Source organism: Rattus norvegicus, chromosome 1 (assembly GCF_036323735.1).
Source record: "Rattus norvegicus strain BN/NHsdMcwi chromosome 1, GRCr8, whole genome shotgun sequence".
NCBI classification, from domain to species: Eukaryota; Metazoa; Chordata; class Mammalia; order Rodentia; family Muridae; genus Rattus; species Rattus norvegicus.
This window is the reverse complement of record NC_086019.1, coordinates 172,698,234-172,718,530: the sequence shown is the minus strand read 5'-3', so window position 1 is coordinate 172,718,530 and position 20,297 is coordinate 172,698,234. Positions and strand designations below refer to the sequence as shown.

The following is a 20,297-nucleotide window of genomic DNA, read 5'->3' as shown; positions in this document are numbered from 1 at the left end:
GACCTTGTCTCAAAAAATAAGGTGGGGCTGAAGAGATAACTCAGCAGCTAAGAGCACTGACTGCTCTTCCAGAGGACCTGAGTTGTTCCCAGCACCCACATGGCAGCTCACAATGTCCTATATCTCCAGTTCTTGGGGATCCAGTGCCTTCTTCTGGCCTTCTTGGTTTCCTGTATACATATGGCACACATACATGTGGGCAGGCACTCAAAATACACATACACACAAAATTATATATATAATTTTGCATAAATGTGCAGAAACCGCAAACATGCACACACACATACACAATTTTAAAATGTAAGAGTTTTAAAAATTAATTTTGTGTGTGTGTGTGTGTGTGTGTGTGTGTGTGTGTGTGTGTGTGTGTTATGTGGCTGTGAGTGCAGGTATCCACAGAGACCAGAAAAAGGTGTCCCATCCTCCGGAGCTACCTGGCATGGATACTATGACCCAAGCTCTTGTGCAAACAAGAGCAATATGCATCCTAATTGCTGAGCCATCTCCCTAGCACACAATGTTTTTATGTTAACTTTCAACTAACATTTTAAGCGAAAGATATCAGATATAGTTTCACACGTTGTGCTCTTCTCTCGTTTATATGTTTTAAGACTCAAAACTAATTATGTCTAAAAATATCAGAATACTTGTGGCCCCAGAATAAAACAAGAGGACAGAGTGGGACCATGAAGGGTCTTCACGGGGACTGATTTTTAGAGAGGAAGTTGGAGCCCTGGGTGCCCATGTGCTTTCCTGTAGAGCCTCTCACCCTGAGTGGCTGTGTCTTTACTGTGGCATTGGTTACCTGGGTCTGTGTGTGTCAGAACTCCTCAGAGCATACTTGTCATTCGCGTATCGCATATCCTACTGAATACAAATTATACTCTTACTGCAAAGGAAAGAAAGCTATTTACATCTTTCTCTAATTTGCAAGTTAAATTTTACTTTCATTAACTCCATGCAAGACCCGGATCTTTGTGTGGCTAACCTGGTAAAGAAAGTCTATATATTTTCAAGTCGATCTCTCTCATTCCTGCTTTCCTTTCCCTTTCTTCCGACTTCTGAAAACCACAGGAACATGAGATAAGATGGGTGGCCATTGTGAGCAAAACTATAGCAGAAAACTTGTATCAGAATTTTGTCATTTGGACCTTGTGCAGGCCTATAATTTGAATGTGTGACTCTAGAAGTGGTTGCTATGGTGATAAACCACTTTACTTAAATAGCATGTATTTTACTCAAAATTCAGAGGAATGGTAACAGTTTCTAGTAATCACACTTCGGTATTAACTTGCAGGATGTGCCGAGAGCTCACAGGCTTTGCATCCATTAGCACAGATAAGTTCATCAGGGCGAAGTTACACCAGTGAGCACTGTGATGTGTGCATTCATCCCAGGCTCTTGTTACACATCTTCCCTTGCACACATGGACCCCTTTCATGATCAATAATATGAGAGGCAGAAATCAGGCCAAGGCTGCTGAATTAGAAAATGGCAAAACTGAAAGGAACTTGGGGGATCATCTTCCCCATCTCTCTGTCTGCAGTCAGACCAACTGCACTCTAGCTACCTCAAATGCTAAGAATCTGTAACAGATGAACAGTTAAAATGCTGCTGGGAGTGGCCCTGGCATGACTACCCTGACCAATGGCATACAGAACTGGCATGCAGCTCCACAGAGCTGGATCTACCCCTTCTTTGTGCCACACTATAGTTTTGTTTTTCTTTTATTATTATTATTCTTGCATGTATATGTAATGTGATGTGATGTGTATGTACTCCCATGTATGCGAGCACATGTGTATGTGCAGGTGCATTGGGGGCCTGAAGTTAATACCAAATACCTTCTTTGGTCATGCTCAGCTCTCTTATTGAGCCCAAAGCCTGCTAATCCTGTCAAATTGAGCTAGCCAGCTTGCTTCAGGGATCCCCAGACTCTACCTCCAAAGTGTTGTGATTATAGGTGGCTATTCAGCTGTTACATGGCTCCTGGAGATCTGAACATTTGTAGAAGCTGTGCCTGATTCTACCCCTCAGCCCCATGCCCCCAGAAATAAGACTCAGACTCAAAATATATTAATAAATACCTTGGCAATATAGCCAGGCTCTTCTCCTACTAGAGCCTAACTAAAACAGCCCAATCCTTTTAACCTACATTCCACCATGTGGCTGGTTACCTGCGTTCAGGTACCTTGCGTCTGCCTCCTCACATCTTCCCAGAGAATCTCTCCACCTGGCTCTGTCCCAGAATCCTTTCTCTTTCCTTGATGCCCCACTTCATTTTCTGCCCAAGCCATAGGCCAGGGGCTTTTTAATTGACAAATGTGTCCATACAATGTACAAGATATTCTCTCTACAATTCCATATTAGGAGATATTAGAAAAATCTCCTTTTTTCTAATATAAATTGAACAGTTATAACAATTATGAAACAATTATGAAAACTATAAGGTATGATGTATATTTATAATATCCAGTCCATAGTATTTGGCAATTAAAGAAAAATTTCTATTATCTGTCCTATCTTCATATATTTAAAGTTTTGTACCTAACTCAAATTTTATCCTAACTTGGAGTTAAGAGCAGCCCATGCAGAATATGGCAAGTTGTAACTTGGGGTTATTGATAGGGAAGTAAAAACTAATAGCTTAGAGAGTAGATACCCGCCCAGCTGTAGTGCTGATTAACACTTATTATAAATACAAAATTTGTGTATTTCTGTGGGAACTGAATGGTCAAAGGCGGGGTAGACACCTGGATTGAGACTGAGTATTTTCTACAACAGAACATTGATTTTTAAGCTTGTGTAGCAATCTCCCCAGCCCTGAGGGTTTTTTGCTTATATAGTCTTCTCCATATCTTTTTAGGCTAAAGAATTGTTAAAGACATCCCTCCTGCAGTCATATTAGTAGCCAGTTGGTAAAGCGACTCGGGTCCTTCTTATCTTTGCAGGCTGGTATGACTCCACCATGGTGGTTTGTATAAGGAAAAGGGGACCTCCTGATTCTGCAGGTGCTTTCTCATGATAGCAGGGTTTCTTGGCCATTGTTTTGCTGTGCACTGTTTAGAGTACACAGTCAGCAGTGGTTTTCCATCCTCTCATGTGCTGACAAGTAGACAGCCTGAAGCCTCATGCTGGCCATCCAGAAGCTTTCCCCTGGGATTGGAAAGGAAAAGCTGCCCTTTTCTCCTGCTCCGTGCGAGCTTCCGGGAGCACCTCTCCTGTTTGCCTTCTGTGACCTGTAAGATCTCATAGCCCCGGCAATTTCACTTTTCATTTCTCTGTCCTATTACTTATAAAAGTGTAAAATTGCATCAGTGACAACAAAGATCCCCGAGGGAATCCAACAGCCATGAGAGAAGAAAGGAAAACTCCAGACTTACACGACCTATACCCTAACCAAAGAAATCCCTCAAAGATTAAGATTGGCACAATTCTAGAAAAACTCTGGGAGCTAGAATTTGCCTCTGCCATTTATACTTCAAGGAGAAAAGAGGCTTGGCTTCCTGTGCAGAGAATATGCCCAATGGGGCACCAGCAAGGTGGGTCTGCACCTGTGACGTGACGTGCCAGCATCAGAGATGGTTCCAGCAAGGAAGCAGGGCAGAGACAGACTCTAGAGAACCTTAGGATTCTGCTTCCTAAACAATTGCCCACTAACCATGATGCAACTGCATGTATAAAGGGAAGTGGAGAGGACATGGAAAGTCCCTTCCATAGACGCAGAGGCCTCTATGCAGTAAGCATTCACATGAAGGTGAATGTATTGATGCTAACAGGGAGCGAAGGGCAGGTACCATGATTTCAGTGTACATGCCTATTGGCAGATTCTGAGACTTATTTAAGACTTCTATGGCTGTTGGGACTGGAGGTACAGCTTATCAGTTGAGAGACCTTGCTTGAGTTCCCAGTAACCTTATGGTTCACAGAACACTGTAACTTCAGGAGCAGGGAAACCAACGTCCCCTTCCAGCCCTGTGAGTCCCTCACACACGCAGCTTACACTTACACACATATGCACATAAATAAGACCAACTCTCTATCTTTGTGCATACCAACTTTAATACACATGAGACAAAACTGACCAAGCAGAGCCTCTGTGTGCTGAGGGGAAGTGTGACTTGGTACAGCTGTCTCGGAATTACACTTTACAGTACTGGTAGTACCAGTGAAACAATGGCGACAACTGGAATGTTGCTGGGAAGGGACTAGCCAAATGACTATGGCCTATTCACAAGCCAGAGATTCACTGCCCAACCTGAAGAAAAAACAGGCAAGCTGTATGAATTTAGACAGAGTGGTCTGTAAGATAACCATCAGTTTATTAAAAAGACATCAGGGGTGGAGGAATGTTTGCAGTGCACTGCCATTTATGGGGTAGGGTAAAAGAACACTGGGGACAAATTAGGCTGAGCCATCAGAGGTTTCGGGCTGCTCCCCATGGAAGTGACAGTTGAGTGCCAGCAATTCATTCAGCCATACAAATGTTCTCGTCAGTGCACAAGACCCCTGGAGGAGGTGTACACTGTGTAGCCATAACATTGGTTGCATTTTATGATGCTGGGCTTGAATTAACTAGGAGGCAAGGAAGAGACTTTTATTAAACCATGAGTCTGTTCTATGAACTTGTTGAAGATCACTAAAATTATAAATAAATACCTGTGGCTGATGGATGTAATTTTCCTCATTTTGCTACATAAGGAAAGAAAAATATCATGCTTCTATGTCAGTAGCAACTAGACATCTTGATAGTTTCATTTCCCCTACCACATTTTTTTTCCACAAAATTCCAAGAACTACACTGAGATATTTGAGAAGAAAGTTCTAGAGCATCTCAAGGGGAACTTGGCATTGCTATCTAAGCATGTAGAGACATAGTGTTTCTTCCTGGTGACTGGAGCCTCTAAATCAAGTATATTAGAAGTTGGCCAGCGGGGCCAGGTAAGATGGCTCAGAGGGTGAGAGTTCTTCCTGCCAAACATGATAACCTGAGTTTGATCTCTGGAACTCATGTGGTAAAATGAAAGAACTGATTTCCACAAGTTGTCTCTGACTTTCACACATGCACCATGGCACATGCGCACACAACCTCTACAACCAACCAACCAACCAACCAACCAACCAACCAACCAACCAACCAACCAACCAACAATGTAATTTTAAAAACCACAGAAGGCTGAAGAATGGAAGCGTCTACCCAGACATGAATATGTACGTAAAAGCCAATGACAACCTCCCATCTCAGAGTGCTAGTTTTAGTGGATACGCTGTAAAGCATTTCCTCAACTACTCAGATCCACGTTGGCACTCCGACGGGACAAGGGCTGCATTTAGCTTCACCGTAAGGTAGGGCTTATGTGCAAAGTTAGTGAGATTTTATGAATTGAAAACTCCAGATTGATTCCATGTCTCAGGAAAGCACGTGGTCCCCAGTCAGGCACCAGCGCATCACAGTGTTGGTTAGTGAACCTGGGTTTCAATGAGGGAGGAGCTACCTTATCAAGTGGTGGGGTCTTCTGCAGTTCTCTGTGTCTCGAAAGAGTTCAGTGGAGGCAGTTTGCATATTTTCTTGAGAAGAGTAAACGACCTTTTACATTTCAAACTTTATATAATTTTTTTCAAGGCATAGGACATCTTAGAGTGTTGCCTGACCAAGGATCACTCCTGTAGTGTCAAGCAGGAGGGATCTCGGAGGAAGCCCTACTGAGGAGTGTCTACAGTAAACGCCCATCAGCACTCCTTTTTGAAATACAGTACCGGAGTAAAGATGTCCTCCAGTTTTGCTGCCGCCCTAGAAACTTCTGTTCCTTAGACAAATGTATAAGTTCAGACTTCCATATCCCAAATGCAGGAAGACCAAGAAAACACCCGAGCAATCTGTCCAGTGCTTTGTATGATCGTTTCCACTCTGAAAACCTTCCCCGGCTGTCTTCCCCCGTCGTCCTGTGTAGGTGAAAGTTTGCTCTGACCTGCTTTGCTGGGCTCCTGGGACAGTTGTTGCTCTTTAGAACTCTCTGCTCAGCCTCACTTAATTAAAACAATCACTCTTTAAATGAGCCTAAGGTCAAAGCGAACCTTGTCTCCCTGTGACTACAGGATTCTAGCCTGCTTCTTCCTGTCCCACAGAGTGGGATGACCTGAGAGAACAAGGTCACCTCAGCCTGATGTTTTCCTGCTACTGTAAAGCCTATGCTGTCCTCTTATCAAGCGCAACTCATTCCCATGAAGTGAACATTCAAATATTGTTTTACCCCTTTCACCAGTGAGGAGTTGAGACTCAAAGATGTCCACAAAGCTGCCTGCTTGACTGGCAAAAGCAGCCTGTCCCTGGAGTGAATGCAGAGGAGGGGTTGAGGGTAGAACGGCCCAGTGCAGCCACTTTGCACTCACGTAATCACACTGCAGATGTCTAAGTCTGAATAGATGGAATGTGATGGCGCACTTGTGTCTGGGTGGGCGTCACTGTGCAGACTCAAGGGCCATTAGTGACTTTCCCATGGCAGAACTTTAAATAACCTATGCTTTCACCACAACAAGCGCAACACCTTGGTTCTCAAACAAGTGGTGAAAGAGCCTATGATGTGTAGTACCCAGGTTCTGGGGCATGCCCCTGCCTCACAGTCTTGTGGAATGCTGTTGTCTCCTGCTCCCTTCAATTATTACTATGCATATACCTTTTTACACCTGAAAATTAATCTAGGCTTTTTCTTTAATTCATAGCCCACTGATGAAGCCAAGAAGCCTGACGCAGATAGCGTTGACATGAGCCCTTCAGACTCAACATCCTACAAACTCATTTCTGCTGAAATCAAAGCAGAGCCAGAGAAAAGCTCCGGGTCTGTAAGCCATGTAGCAGTGGCTAAAACCACTCTGAAATCCTCTGCCTTGTTTCGAGGCAAGAAAAGGCTCTAAGGTTCTGCCCAGTGCTGAGCAGCTCAAGAACGGACCACTCTTCCAGCACTGAAGGGAGGGGCAGGAGGGAACAGCACGCACCGAGCTTTTAGCCATTGGCTCTGAGGAGCCCTGCCTGTGTTTACACCAGTTTAAAATTGAAGCTAGTTACCTCCAAGCAGCACAGCCTGAGCAGGTCATTGGAGGAGGCAGCAGCATGCTTGGGAGAGGCTGCCACTCTCACCAACTCAAGGTGTTCCACGACTGTTTAAGGGACAAGTGCTGTCAGTGCAGGCTGGGGCCAGGCTTGCTCAGTTCTACTCAAATTCTTATATTTAGGCACAATTATTTATAAGGGAAAACAAGAGGCCAAATACAGTGACGGAGGTTCCAAATAATTATGTGCCCTTTGCACTAGGAGACTGTTAGAGGATTACTAATAAAATGACCACAGGCATTGTGGCAGAAGTGATGCAGTCCCTCATGTGTCCTTGTGATTCTAGTTGCTATAGACCATTTAAGACAACTTATTTTAAACATAGAAAAGTAGGACATTTTATAATTGCTTGCATTGGCTTGCTGCTATATTCCCATCTTATTGATTAACTCAATAAACCGAAATGCCTTCATGCATGTCCATTTTATGTTAAGGAGAGGTGACTTTAGCAAGTCCTCTGAGTGCTTCCTAGATAGCTAATGCTGGCCTGTTATCTCTGGGGAAGGACTGAGATGGACAGGAAACATGTCATGAGCTGCTGTGGGAGGGTTCTCTGTCCTCTCAGTCAGCAGCTCTGCTTCTGAAGGTCAAGCAGGGTGAGTTCCAGGTTCAGTGAGGGACCCTGACTCAAGAAATAAGGTAGAGGAGTAGCAGGATGGCTCCGTTGGTAAATGTATTTCCACCAAAATTGATGACCTGATTTTAACATCCTACATGCTAGAAGTTGTCCCTCACCAATGTACCAATGTGGCATGTATCACACACACACACACACACACACACACACACACACACACACACACACACACACACATTAATTTTAAAAGTCGAACTATGACCTGGCATGGAGGTACATGCTTTTAATCCCAGCATGTAGGAGGCAGAAGCAGGATCTCTGTGAGTTTAAGGCCAGCCTGGTCTACATAGCGAGTCCCAGGACAGTCAGAGCTATATAGAGACCCTGTCTCCAACCAACCAACCAACCAACCAACCAACCAAACAAACAAACAAACAAACAAACAAACAAACAAACAAAGAAGCCAGAAAAATAAAATTAAAACCAACAAAATGAGATGGAGAACAGTAGAAAAAAGACACCCAGTGTCAACTTTGAGTCTACACGTGCACACATGTACAACTACACCAGCACACATGAGCATATATGCACATTCATGACAAGAAGCACCACACACCATATCATACACAGAAATAAAAGGAAAAAAAGAAACTAAATCGGGAGTTGACAGTCTCTTGAAGGGCTTCTGCTTTGGGGGTTATATGGCAGTTCTCCGGGAGCCCATATTCTATCTCCCAAGCTTGATGTATCCTCAGAGGTTTGGTGAGGCAGCCTTGAAAGTACAGACTGTCCATCCATGGAGGACTCTGGTTCAACAGCTCAGGGGCGGACTCTCTTCCGGGGAAGCACTCCAGGAGGTGGAGGGTAATGTTCCAGGCACTGCATACCTTCACCCTGATGGAAGGAGAACGGGGTCAGGGGCAGCTCTGAAGGGTGGGTCTCTCTGTAGGGACAGCAGCAGCTCTGGCTCTGTCCGGTGTGTTTGCCATCTTTTCTCGTCACACACCAGGCAAGGCTAGTGTCCTTCTGTCATAGCACACATTCTGTCAGTCCTCTAGCAATAGAAGATAGCCTATCACGTACCTTCCTCTGACTCCTGTAGACCATCAAGATAGAGTTTATGTCACTCTTGAGAGAGAATGGCCATATTTTTTTCTATTTATTTATTCGCACGGAAGCCATGTAGGACAGACGGTCTCTGATCTCTGTTTCTAATGCGTGCACCTGTTTAGTGTCTGAGTTCCAAGGCTCTTCTGCCTGCACTTATCTCACGGGAGTGGAAAAGCAGTTTCTTCGTGGCCAATGGGCCACCTTTCAGGTTCAACGTCAATCTCTCTCATGCCTCCTGGGCCCCATGGCATAGAGAATTGAATTTGGCTGTTACCTGGAGGGACAGCTTCCACCTAGGACAGTACAGAACAAGTGTGATCTCCAAGGAGAGCAAAGACTGACCAGCGCTCCCACCTGAATGGCAGGTAAGAGACAAAGAATTGCAAACAGAGGAATGCAGGCCTGGAGCTGGGGCTGGGTGCAGTTGAGAATGGAGATGAGACCTTAAGAAGGGAAAGAGAGGGGCAAGAAACAGGAGGAAAAGTGTGCAGTCTATGAAACCAGATGCCAGCATGTGACTTTGTCAAAGCCCAGAAACAGATGTCAGGGGTAGGAACACTGCTCAAGGACAGTGTGTCCTCTGAGTGAGGAGACATCAGATGAGCCCCCATCCACAGTCTGCTCACAAGCAAAACCAGACAGGCCAAAGAGATGAAGACCAGGAAAATAGAAGCTGAGGGAAACTGGGGTTTTAAGAGCTGGGCACAGAATGGGCCTCAATTTCTTATTAGAAATGTTGGGGAGGGGGAAGCAGATAAAAAAAAACCACTGTGTGCTTATCATAGAAATACTTTGTTTAAATAATTCTATTTGACTCTGAAATGTAAGTTCCAAGTTGGACAGACCAAAGCTAGTCAGTCTTGAAAATGAAGCTTTTTAAATTCCAGCCCCGCTGTTGGAACAGACAATAAAGGCTTTGTTCAAACAGGTATTCCCAGCAGGAAGCCTGGCTTTGAAATTGGCCAGAGGAGTTGTGTCTTATAAAGGCTGTGCTTGGCTGGAGGCCAAGAAGCTGTGGCCTCTGGGAAATGACCCTAGGCTGGTGCTGTGGTTTGAATATGAAATATCCCGAGGTGACAAGTGTTTGAACATTTGGTCCTCGGTTGGTGGCGCTGTTTGTTGTAGCACCTTTAAGCAGTTATGTAGCCTTTCGGGAGGAAGTTACTCAGGGCAGGTCTTGAAGTTTTATAACTCGGTCCCACTTCCTGACTGCAGATGCGATGTGTCCAGCCAGCCTTCGCCAGCTCTGCCATGTGCCTTCCCTTGCTGTGGTGCTATGCTGCTTCTCAAGCTGTAAGCCAGGAGCCAGAATAAACGTCCCTCCCTTTCTTATTAGTTCTGTTGACTGAGTAAGGAGGAAAGTCAGCTGGATGCTCTCTACCTGCCCTTCTAAAATGTCCTCCCTGCTCTGCCATCTCTGCTGACCTTCAGGGATAGCAGTGTTGGGCTCCCCTGGCCCCTGGATCACAGGGGATTCTTTCCATAGCGGTATTTTACAGGAGGTCCGAGGGTGATTGGAGAGCCTGATGTTGGTACCTCCCCCAGGGCTGCTGGGCTTTGTGGGTGTCTCTTTTGATGGCACCCTCTGACAGGCATGCAAGTGGCGGGTGCCTTCAGGGAACAGCAACTCCCTCAGCCTCATCATAGGCCAGCACTTCCTCCGCATTGCTCTTCCCATTCTGGTATACCACATTCTGTGATCCCTCCTTCACCCCTCAGGAGTTTTAACCTAGGACAGTTTGTTCCTGGTTGCCAGGCTCCTACCAAATTACAGGAAAGTGAGAAGCACAAAGCCCAGTGAGTCCTTCCTGAAAATTCGATGTACTTGGGTAGCCACAGGGGCTGGAGGAGGGACAAAGGGGTGCTGTCGCTGGGGTTGGAGCAAGGCCAGTGAACCTCGGGTCTAAAATGACCTAGATTCTAACTTCCATATTTATGTGTACATGCATACGTGTACTCACACAAATGCGCGCGCGCGCACACACACACACGCACACACAGAGAGAGAGAGAGAGAGAGAGAGAGAGAGAGAGAGAGAAAGAGAGAGAGAGAGAGAGAGAAAGAGAGAGAAAGAGAGAGAGAGAGAGAGAGAGAAAGAGAGAGAAAGAGAGAGAGAGAGAGAGAGAGAGAGAGAGAGAGAGAGAGAGAGAGAGAGACCTCACCAATGTGCACAGATGAACGAACTCCAGGGGACTTGCAGCGAGACAGAAGCCTGGGTTGGTCCTCACCACCCTCTCTTTCTCTGAGCACTAAAATCTCCTTACAAAAGCCTTTTAAACTAAAACACCACTATTCAAAGGCCTCACATAATTCAGCTTTCCTCTTCAGAATCATATTTTTCTGAGCGAGCCAGTTTTGAACTGATTTTGATTTCTGTGCCGTGTATTGTTACCACTTAATTCTCGTTGGTGAGCCAATTTTCTTTGCCTTTGTTCTTCAAAGGAAAGCCACATTGAGTGGCTGTCTTGCATTTGGGTGTACCTCACTACGCTGCCGGTCGTCAGGATTTCCCTAAATTACCTAGTGCAGCCTTCCAGGGGCACAGGCGTGGTGGGTCCTCCCACCTCTGCTCGATGGTCAGCCTCACTTTGAACAACAGTACAAAGCAGGCGTTGGGGGACTAAGAAGACGAATTGTGCCTTTGCCCAGGCACTTTCCCTGGCACCATGCTCCCCAGAGCTGTACCAAACATAAGAGCTAGACCCTGGGGAAAAGGGTGACGGCCTCAGAGGTCCTCCTCCCCTAACCCAGCGCCAGGCCCTGTGGAAGCAACACAAGTGACAGATGATATCTACTAAGTTAAATTTAATTGCTAGGAGGCAAGCATAAGGATCTGAGTTCATATCCCCAGGACCCACATGAGAACTATGCATGGTGCTATGCATCTGTAACCCCAGTGTTGGGCAAACAGGACAGGTGGATCACCAGAACTTGCTGGACTGCCATAGCCTATCAGTGGCCTCTGGGCTCAGGGAGAGACCCTGTCTCAAGCAATAAGGTTTAGACTGGTAGAAGAAAGATACCTGATGTCATCCCTTGGCCTGAACATGCACGTGCACATATGTGCACATCCACAAACGTGAGCACCCAACACACTACTTATACACAAGAAGTAAGACAAATCAGAAGACAGAAGACCTTATTTTTTCTCCCAAGCTCAAACTTGCAGCAACAGAGACTGTCTGGATGTCATCAGCTCCTGTCCTATGAATTCCCACCTCTAGGACTTGCTTCCTGGAGGGGGGGGGCTGCCTTTCTCCAGAAGCAGATGAATTTTACTGTGGAAACAGGTGAGAAAACCCTTCCTTCACCTTACGTGACCTCTGGGGCTACGTAGCAGCTCTCCTGCTGCTGTACAACCTCCAACAAAAGACAGCAATAACAGTTCTGCACCCTCTCCTGCCCAGTCTCCCAGACTCTCCCTCAGATGTTTTTCTGCCTTCTCAAATGTGTCTGGCCCCAGTACTCTGCCCACCATGTCTCTGTTGAGTATACCCTGTAATCCTGTCAATAAGAGTCTGTGGCAACCAGGCTTATTGATGACACAGCCTTGAAGCATGCCTCTTTTCCTATTGATGTCATTGTGGCAGACGCCCTGTGACCACTAAAGGGCCTTTGCACAATGTGGCGCCTGCTTGAGTGTTGACCTGCCTGGGTTGTATCTGAGCCACAGGGCCCTGAGCTTACCCAGGAAGGCAGACTCATTTTCCTTAAGTGTCTGTCTTGCTAATTATGTGAGGAGATATATGGAGAGAGAAGGCACAAGCAGAATTAACGGACGGCTTGCCAGAGAGCACATTAGCAGTCCCGCTGCTGTGGAGGGTGGTCAGAAATAGAGAAGGCCTGCAAGCTCCAAGGGCACCTGACCTGGGTCCCCCGCAAGACAAGTGGGGTCTCTTCTGTAGACACTGGGAGGCGTTTGATGTGTGTGCCTGAGTGTGGTAACTCTCCCTTGTTACTTGTGGAAGTTTAGTAAGGGGGGATCCTGAACTCTACCCCACTGGTTGGTCCAGAGATTCCCACATGATGGTGCACAGCCTTGTTCACCTGCTGTGCTAGGCTTTGCCTGAGGCAGAGGCTCAAGTGTTACCCTCTGAACAAAGTATGGTTTCTGATGTCCTTGTCTCTCATTTTTTACTACTATGGCTTCAGCTTTCCAAACTACTGTACAGGCTGTGATGACCCAGGAACCATAACAACCAAGGTTCAAAGATGCTGTATGTTCAAAGTGGTGAGAGCCAGGCCCCATCCAATAAGGCATGGCAAAGCAGCCTGGACCCTCAGATACTCTTTTATCCTTTGTGACAGAGTCCCTCACATGGGCTGTCCATATGAGGTAGGGTGTGTGGATAGTGAGGGAAGGCAGAGGTGCGTGAGATGTGCAGTGTAGGCTGGGAGTACACAGGCAGGAGGGACCCTCAGAAATTGCTCTGGCTATTTCTGGATCTCCAATGGTCCACCAGTAACTCTAATATGCATCCTATTGGGGCCCCAAAGCACAGAAACCTATAGGTTCTACACAAATTCCAAGGAACATGGCAGAAAATACATATCTGACTGAGATGGCTGGCTCATTTGGGAGATGCAAAATCTTTCAAAAGACAGAGCCTATTGGGAGAGAATAAAGGCACGTTTAGAGATGAGAATGGGTGGCAGTGGTCTGTACCCCACACAGCAAGGCTCAAGGGAAGAAGTATTTTTGTGGTTCCAGGCAAGGAGCAAGAATGGAAGGGATACCAGGGAGACCAAGTGCCAGGGGAGTCTCTTGAGGCTCAGCACTGAACCTGTCCCCTGGGGCTGGACTCCTACACAGTGAAGGCAGGGGCTGGCTCCTGTGGCTTAGTCTCTCACAGCCCAGCAGCTGGCTGCACCCCATTCTCTGAACCAGCAAGGGAAACCTTAACCCTTAGCCACCAGGAATGAGGCTTCTCTGTCCTGAGACTGTCGGGTGGCTCTGAGGCTGGTAGAAGTGGGTGCTGGCAGTCAGAAGACACCATCTTGTTAGGTGAAAGAAATGCAGAAACAGAGTCCATCTTCTGACAACTGTCCTCCTCTTGCCAAGGTCATAGAGCTCCGAGGACTGCCAAGTGCCCCCAGCCTCCTGCCTTCTAGTTCTGGCTGGAGATTCTAGCATTTGCGGTCTACATAATGTTTATGGGAACACACACTTGTGTAGTTGCTGGCCATCATTGCTACCAGGGACAGATTGGAGCTTTGACATCCAAGAACACTTATCCTCCCCACGATACAGTTTCCATGGCTCCTCTGGGATTTCTGTTCCCAAGAGCCCTTCCCTACTGGGACTGACTCAGTTCCTGGATTGGATGTGCTGTTCCACAAGCCCACTCCATTGGGTCACTTTGGAATATTCCACAGGTGTCTGGCTCAGGACAAAAGCAAAAATTGCTTTGGCTCTGTTTGGAATCTGGAAATCTGTAAGTGGTTCAAGTACACAGCTTGGGTTTGTGTTCTCCTAGCTCTACTGTTGATGGCCCCACCAGCCCAAGGCCCACACGTCTGCTTCTATCTCTCAGAACAAAGAAGTTGCAAAGAAGTAAGCCTGCACAATTTACTGCAGGCTGTGGGTACGAGCTCTTTGGATTGCAATAAAGAATAGAAGCTTAAACACATTATAAAGCAATTTTCTGGGAACTTGAAAATCATCTAGCAGTTCTATTATTTTTACCTTGATGATGTATTGTTAGTTTCTTAAGTGATACAGATTCAGAGTCTGTCACCCATAATGATTTTTGGTACACTTAGTTGGGAAGGGAGTGGGAAGGACTGTACACCTTAGGATGTGAAGACCCACTTTCAATGCTCTTGGTTGCAAAAGTGCACCCCCGGGAACCCTTTTGTTGCATATAAGCATTACTGTGTGTTACAGGGTTAACTGACAACTAAATGGATAAAGATGAAGCTAAATTAATAGTAGTCTCTAATTAAAAGGCAGAATAGCAATACCAGCTAATTAAAACCATTACCACTCAGGGTAGTAACCCTTCAAACCCCACAAGTGAGCATTTATGGAGAGCCCCACAGTACCCGAGTGCTACCACTTCTTAGGAAGGCTTGGCATCACACTTCTCCACAGGCTCTGGGAACACAGGACAGCTAGTCTGTTCTATAGGATGGAAATGTTATTTGTCAAAATTCTAGAGTTCTACAGAAACCTAACACTAGATCTCCCAGGTAATCCAGCTGTACCACTCTTGGGTATTTATGCAAAGAATTCCATCGCATCCCAGAGTTCCTGGCACTGCAGCATTTTCTGCAGCTCTATTCACAACTGCTGAGTTGTGGGACCAACCTAGGCGCCCACCTACAGGGAGCATGGGCGAAGACAGTGTGACATAAATATATATTCATAAATATATATTAGAATCTCAGCCATAAGGGAGAATGAAGCTGTATCATTTGCAGAAAAATGGATGCAACCAGAGACCATCATATCAAGCTAATTAAGCCAGACTCAGAAAGACAAATATTGCATGTTTTCTCTCATTTGTGGATCCTAGATTTTATATAGATATGTAAAGCCATGCATGTACATATGGCACGACAGAGAAAGGAAACTGTGTAGGGGAACAGAGGGGACTAACAGGAGGAAGGGGGGATGAAGGAGAGGGTGGGGGCAGGCATGGAGGATGTGCTTAAAGTACGTTGTACACTTATATGAAGATGTCCTCATGTAACCCGGCGTCTGCACAATTAAAAAAAAACAATTAGAAATAAAAATCATAAACAACAACAAAAATCCTGTAGAAAGGAACCATACTTCTTGCAAAATGCCATCTATGGATTCCTGGGCTCAGAATCCTACAGGTTTCTAGGCTAGAGCTGTTGAGGGAGATGAGGGGCACCGTCATGGGGCAGGGGGTAGTGCGTCCACTGCTTTGAGAGAGGGAAGAGAGAGGAACTGGATATGTTTGATGTCTCCCCTCGACTGAGGCCTCTGTGTAAAGATCTGATAGGGTTTAAATGTTTGTGTCCCTACAGATATCCTGGTTGGAGCCTCAACCTGAAATGTGACTCTGCCCAGAAGCATAGAAATTACAGAGGTCATTAAGCTTAAGTGAGGTCATCAGTCTGAGGTCCTGATCCAATAAGAGAGTTGACGCTAGGACCAGTGAGATGGCTCAGCTAGTAAAGGCAGAAGCCTGATGACCTGTCAATCATTGGAATATATATATATAGTGCGAAGAAAGAACCAGCTCTCACAAGCTAGCCTCTGACCTTCACACTCACACTATGGTATTCATGCAACACATACACATACACACACACACACACTCACACCCCACACTTTTAAAAGAAGAGACACTAGAGAGAAGACTTGCCTGTGTGCTTGTGGGTTCCCCATCCATACCACAAGAAGGCAGCTGTCAGGCAACGAGGAAGAAGCCCTGGAGAAACATAAGCCTGTGGGTCCTTGACCTCAGACTTCTAGACTCTAGAACTGAGAGAAAACAGATGCACGTGTTTTAAGCTGCTGCTGTGGTATTCCATCATAGCTGCTGAGCTGATGAAGACAGTTCCCTACATCTAACCAACTGCCTCATAAAAGGTTCTAGGTTCAAAGGATTTGTGGAGAAAACATGGAAGGGTGGTGGGTATGGGTAGGTTGGCTTTGGCAGGTCCAGGGCAGTTTAAGAATGCCCTAATGCAGGTAAGAAGTGCAGTAAGCTTACATGAAGTGAAACAGCAGACCAGAAAGCCAGCCGCGAAACTCAGAAACAAACAGAGCTCTGGAACACCATCAATTGTCTGACAGCGGTACCAGCGCAGCAGCAGAGGGCCTCAGTGGACAGCCAGGATGCAAATGCCTAAACCAACCAAGACCTCTTCACCCACTCTTCTGTCATAGTAAGAACAAGCCAGATCATCTTCTGTGGGGTGAGAATTATGTGCCACAGAGTCCAGTGGTTCCCTCTGTGCCCAAGGAGATACAGGGTGTGTAGAACAACCTAGCCAGGTCACCAGAGCTCCGACACTCCTGAGGATTTGGGTCCTCAGAGAAGAGACCATGAGCTCATCAGCCACCTAAAGTCCCCAGGTCACCTTAGGTCATCAGAGTCCTACATCCTTCCCCTGAAGCTATGTCCCTAAGTATGCCCACTCATTAAGTATGCACACACAGAAAAGCTCACGAAAGACAGTGTTTGGATGACTTCAAAACACCCATCTCCTGCACTTTTCCTCTTGCTGAATATGATTTTGTGTTATGTCACATCTTAAATATTAGTAACCTACAGTTTTACCCAAACAGTGCACAAAAGCCATTCTCCTGTGTCAACACACAGGTTTTGACCACTAATCTGGGGCTGTGTGATGTAGATAGTTGGCCATGACTTTGCTATGATAATCCACCCAGGCTGAGATCTTCTCCAAGTTGCTTCTATGAGTGAATAGCTCTTCCCCATAAGTTCCCGGATGTAATCTTGAAGATCAAAAGGTGGGGATCCATCTAATTCCCTTTGACTTTTCTATATCTTGGGCTGGCTGGGCCCTGTTTAGGGCCAGGAAATCTCTGGTCCTAAGATGGCTGGGAAGCCACACGCAAGCAGGAAAACAGGATCAACCATCCTGCAGCTCCTGGAGGGCAGCGGCAGGCTTTCAGGACTGGAGGGGTTAATTAAAGATGGATTGAGAAATCTATAAACACCCAGAAATGACTGGCATGTGCTAATTTCTTCTTTAGTATTCACAATGGCATTCTGTTAATTAAGAAGCACTAGAGCCCAGGGGAGGCAGCCGGCCGGTGTTCTGGCACTGGCAGTACTGGCAAGCTGCCTATCCTGAGCTTTCCGGGGGCACCAGGGTTCTGTGTGACCTTGATGGCACAGGCCAGAGACAACCTGGCCCTCAGGGAGCCTCCCTGTCCAGTAACAGTTACCATCCCTCTGGAGGCTGCACACATTCGAGGCCTAGTGAGAACCTGGGACCTTCCATTTCCCAGAGCGCCCCACACACACTTGTCCAAGGGGAGGTGGACAACAGTTCTCTCCCACAGTTGATGGAGAAACAGAGGCTGAGCCAAGGGCTTCCAAGGATGACCACTTCCTGAGTGGGGCAGATAGATGAGTGTGCCCTTTGCTTCTCTGTTCTAGGGAAGGACTGACTGCAGGAGGAGCTGGCTCCCCTAGATTCCGCCCTCTGTCACTGTGCATGTTTACTTTTCCCTTTCTCTGTCTCCCAAAGAAACTAGGACTGAACTTGGGTTCTGTCCTAGGGTGCTCTGAACAGACGAAGACACCGAGGCAGCCTGAGAGTAGGAGTGTACAGTAGCTTCTGTCTGGGCGCCATGTGTGCTCACTGTCTACTCACGTGGTACACAGACCATTGTGTGTGTGCAACGCATGCCTGTGAGTATTCGCGGATGTCAGAATCCTTTCCAGGATGTGATGTAGCTGGGCGAGCCACTGTGTCTCTGTAATACACTTCCTCCTGTGAGCTGGGGACACTGATTGGACCCACTCCATTGCAGCAGGGGCACGCCTCAGGACTCACCTAGCATAGCTGCTGTTTTTAGTTGCTTGAACAGCATCTCTATCCTGGGCTTCCTTCCCTTCTGTTTGACTCCATTTGCTTGGTAAACACCTATTCACACCCCCCCTCCAGGCCCATCTGAAGATTGGGCAGCATCCAGTCCTTGCCACAGCACACAGATATTTCTTTGTAGAGCCCTGTGCTCCATGGCAGGGTCTGAGAATAGAGAGAAGCAGAGATCAGCAACCCAGAGTTCAGGAAAACACTCAGGAAGTGGTCATCCTTGGAAGCCCTTGGCTCAGCCTCTGTTTCTCCATCAACTGTGGGAGAGAACTGTTGTCCACCTCCCCTTGGACAAGTGTGTGTGGGGCGCTCTGGGAAAATGGGCTTACACACACCTGTGCAACAAGGCGTGTGGACGAGATAGACACAGGCAGCATTCACTTGTAGGAGGGCAAAGGCTTGGTCATCAGCTTTCACACTTCCAGGACAGCTTCTGAACACATATGCTACATGCTAACATAAGCCCCCCACTGTGAAAAAATACGTAATAGAGGTAAAATTGTATATGCACATGCCAGGGACAGACTAGACATACAGCATTTTGTTTGCATATGTATACAGAACTTCTACTGTATATGCACAATGCACACATACTTAGAATACATGTGTGTACAAACATGACATGTTTTTAACTATGCTAGAGGTAAGGCAGGATAGTACACGGTGTGCTATAGCCCCTGATGCAAGGCCCCAGCTCTCAGCTCTCAGAACCACACATGCAAGCCCAGAACTGTCGACCCTGGGGAAATTCACCCTGAGAGAGTCCCCTCTCTTTAACCTTCAGTGCTGAAGGCTGCATTGGTCCCACAGATGGAGAATTAATTGGTGTCATTAACATGTGGCAATGATAATGACTTCCATCGATCCCTGTGGCAGATGTATGGCCAGAGCGGGGAGCTCCAGATCTGGGTTCAGCCTTCCCTTGCTGCGTCCTGACCTTTGGTTCCTCTGCACACATCAGGGAGGGTCCACTCTGCAGTCAGAGCACAGATGGGGGCCACAAATATAAAGTCAGGGCAGTAAGCAACTTACCCATAGCCACAGGGCTGCCAGAGACTGGATCCCACTGGTTAAGCAGGACACAGCACCTCCCATTTGACCTTCTTCTTTCTCTTCTTCTTCCTCCTCCCCCTTCTTTTTTTCTCCTTCCCTCCCTGTCCCCATGCCCTTTCCCCTCTTCCCCTCTTCCTTCTCCCAACTCTGGTCTCCAATCTAGTCCCTTTACCTTCAGGGAACCAAATCACTCAATTCCTTCTCGCCTCCCAACTCCCTGGATCTGTTCCTAGTCTCTGTCCTCTGTCTTCAGCAGGCTGAGAGACCATGCGGTGAAGGGCCTGGCCTGCAAGGAGAAGGATGAAGGCAAAAGTGTCCTCAGGTGGACAGTGAGCGGCTGCCCCTTCCAAGTGCAGCCCACTTCAGGATGCCTCCCTTCCAGACTGTCCCTCCTCTGATCCCTGAAGCGTGGCCTCCTCCCCAGCCCTTCTTGTGGGAGTTAAAGCCTCCTTCCCTATTGTGTCACACAGCTCTTTGTGAATAGAATTTGTCTAGCTGACCACTGTAGCTGCTTTACACACAGGCCAGGACAAACAAGTGCTATTACCTAACAGACAATGAATGAATAAGTGTAGATAGACTGAGGCAGGCAGGCAGACAGACAGAGGTGAAGAACCCAGAGCAGGCAGGTCAAATGCCCAGAAACCAGGGAATGACCGAGGGGCACGGGGACTACCGATGGTCTTGGTTGGGGTCCATGTTTGGGAGTCTGGGTTCTCTGGCCCTCTCAAAACTTGGGGTCCCGGGGCTGGGGATTTAGCTCAGTGGTAGAGCACTTACCTAGGAAGCGCAAGGCCCTGGGTTCGGTCCCCAGCTCCGAAAAAAAGAACCAAAAAAAAAAAAAAAACTTGGGGTCCCTTCAGACTTTCTTGAAACCAGGGTCCCCCATTTTATCTG

The 20,297-nt window shown here is 46.9% G+C and overlaps 1 protein-coding gene across 12 annotated transcripts in view; it reads left to right on the top strand.

Annotated features, from left to right (window-relative positions):
- Positions 1 to 7,370, top strand: part of Stk33 (serine/threonine kinase 33) — a 182,241-nt gene extending 174,871 nt beyond the window's left edge. For all 12 annotated transcript variants that reach the window (XM_063279347.1, XM_039094530.2, XM_017590199.3 and 9 more), the window contains one exon: positions 6,721 to 7,370. In XM_063279347.1, the coding sequence (XP_063135417.1) occupies positions 6,721 to 6,912 (192 nt within the window). In that variant the 3' untranslated portion in view covers positions 6,913 to 7,370. The remainder of the gene's footprint in view (positions 1 to 6,720) is intronic.
- The last annotated feature ends 12,927 nt before the right edge of the window (positions 7,371 to 20,297 follow it).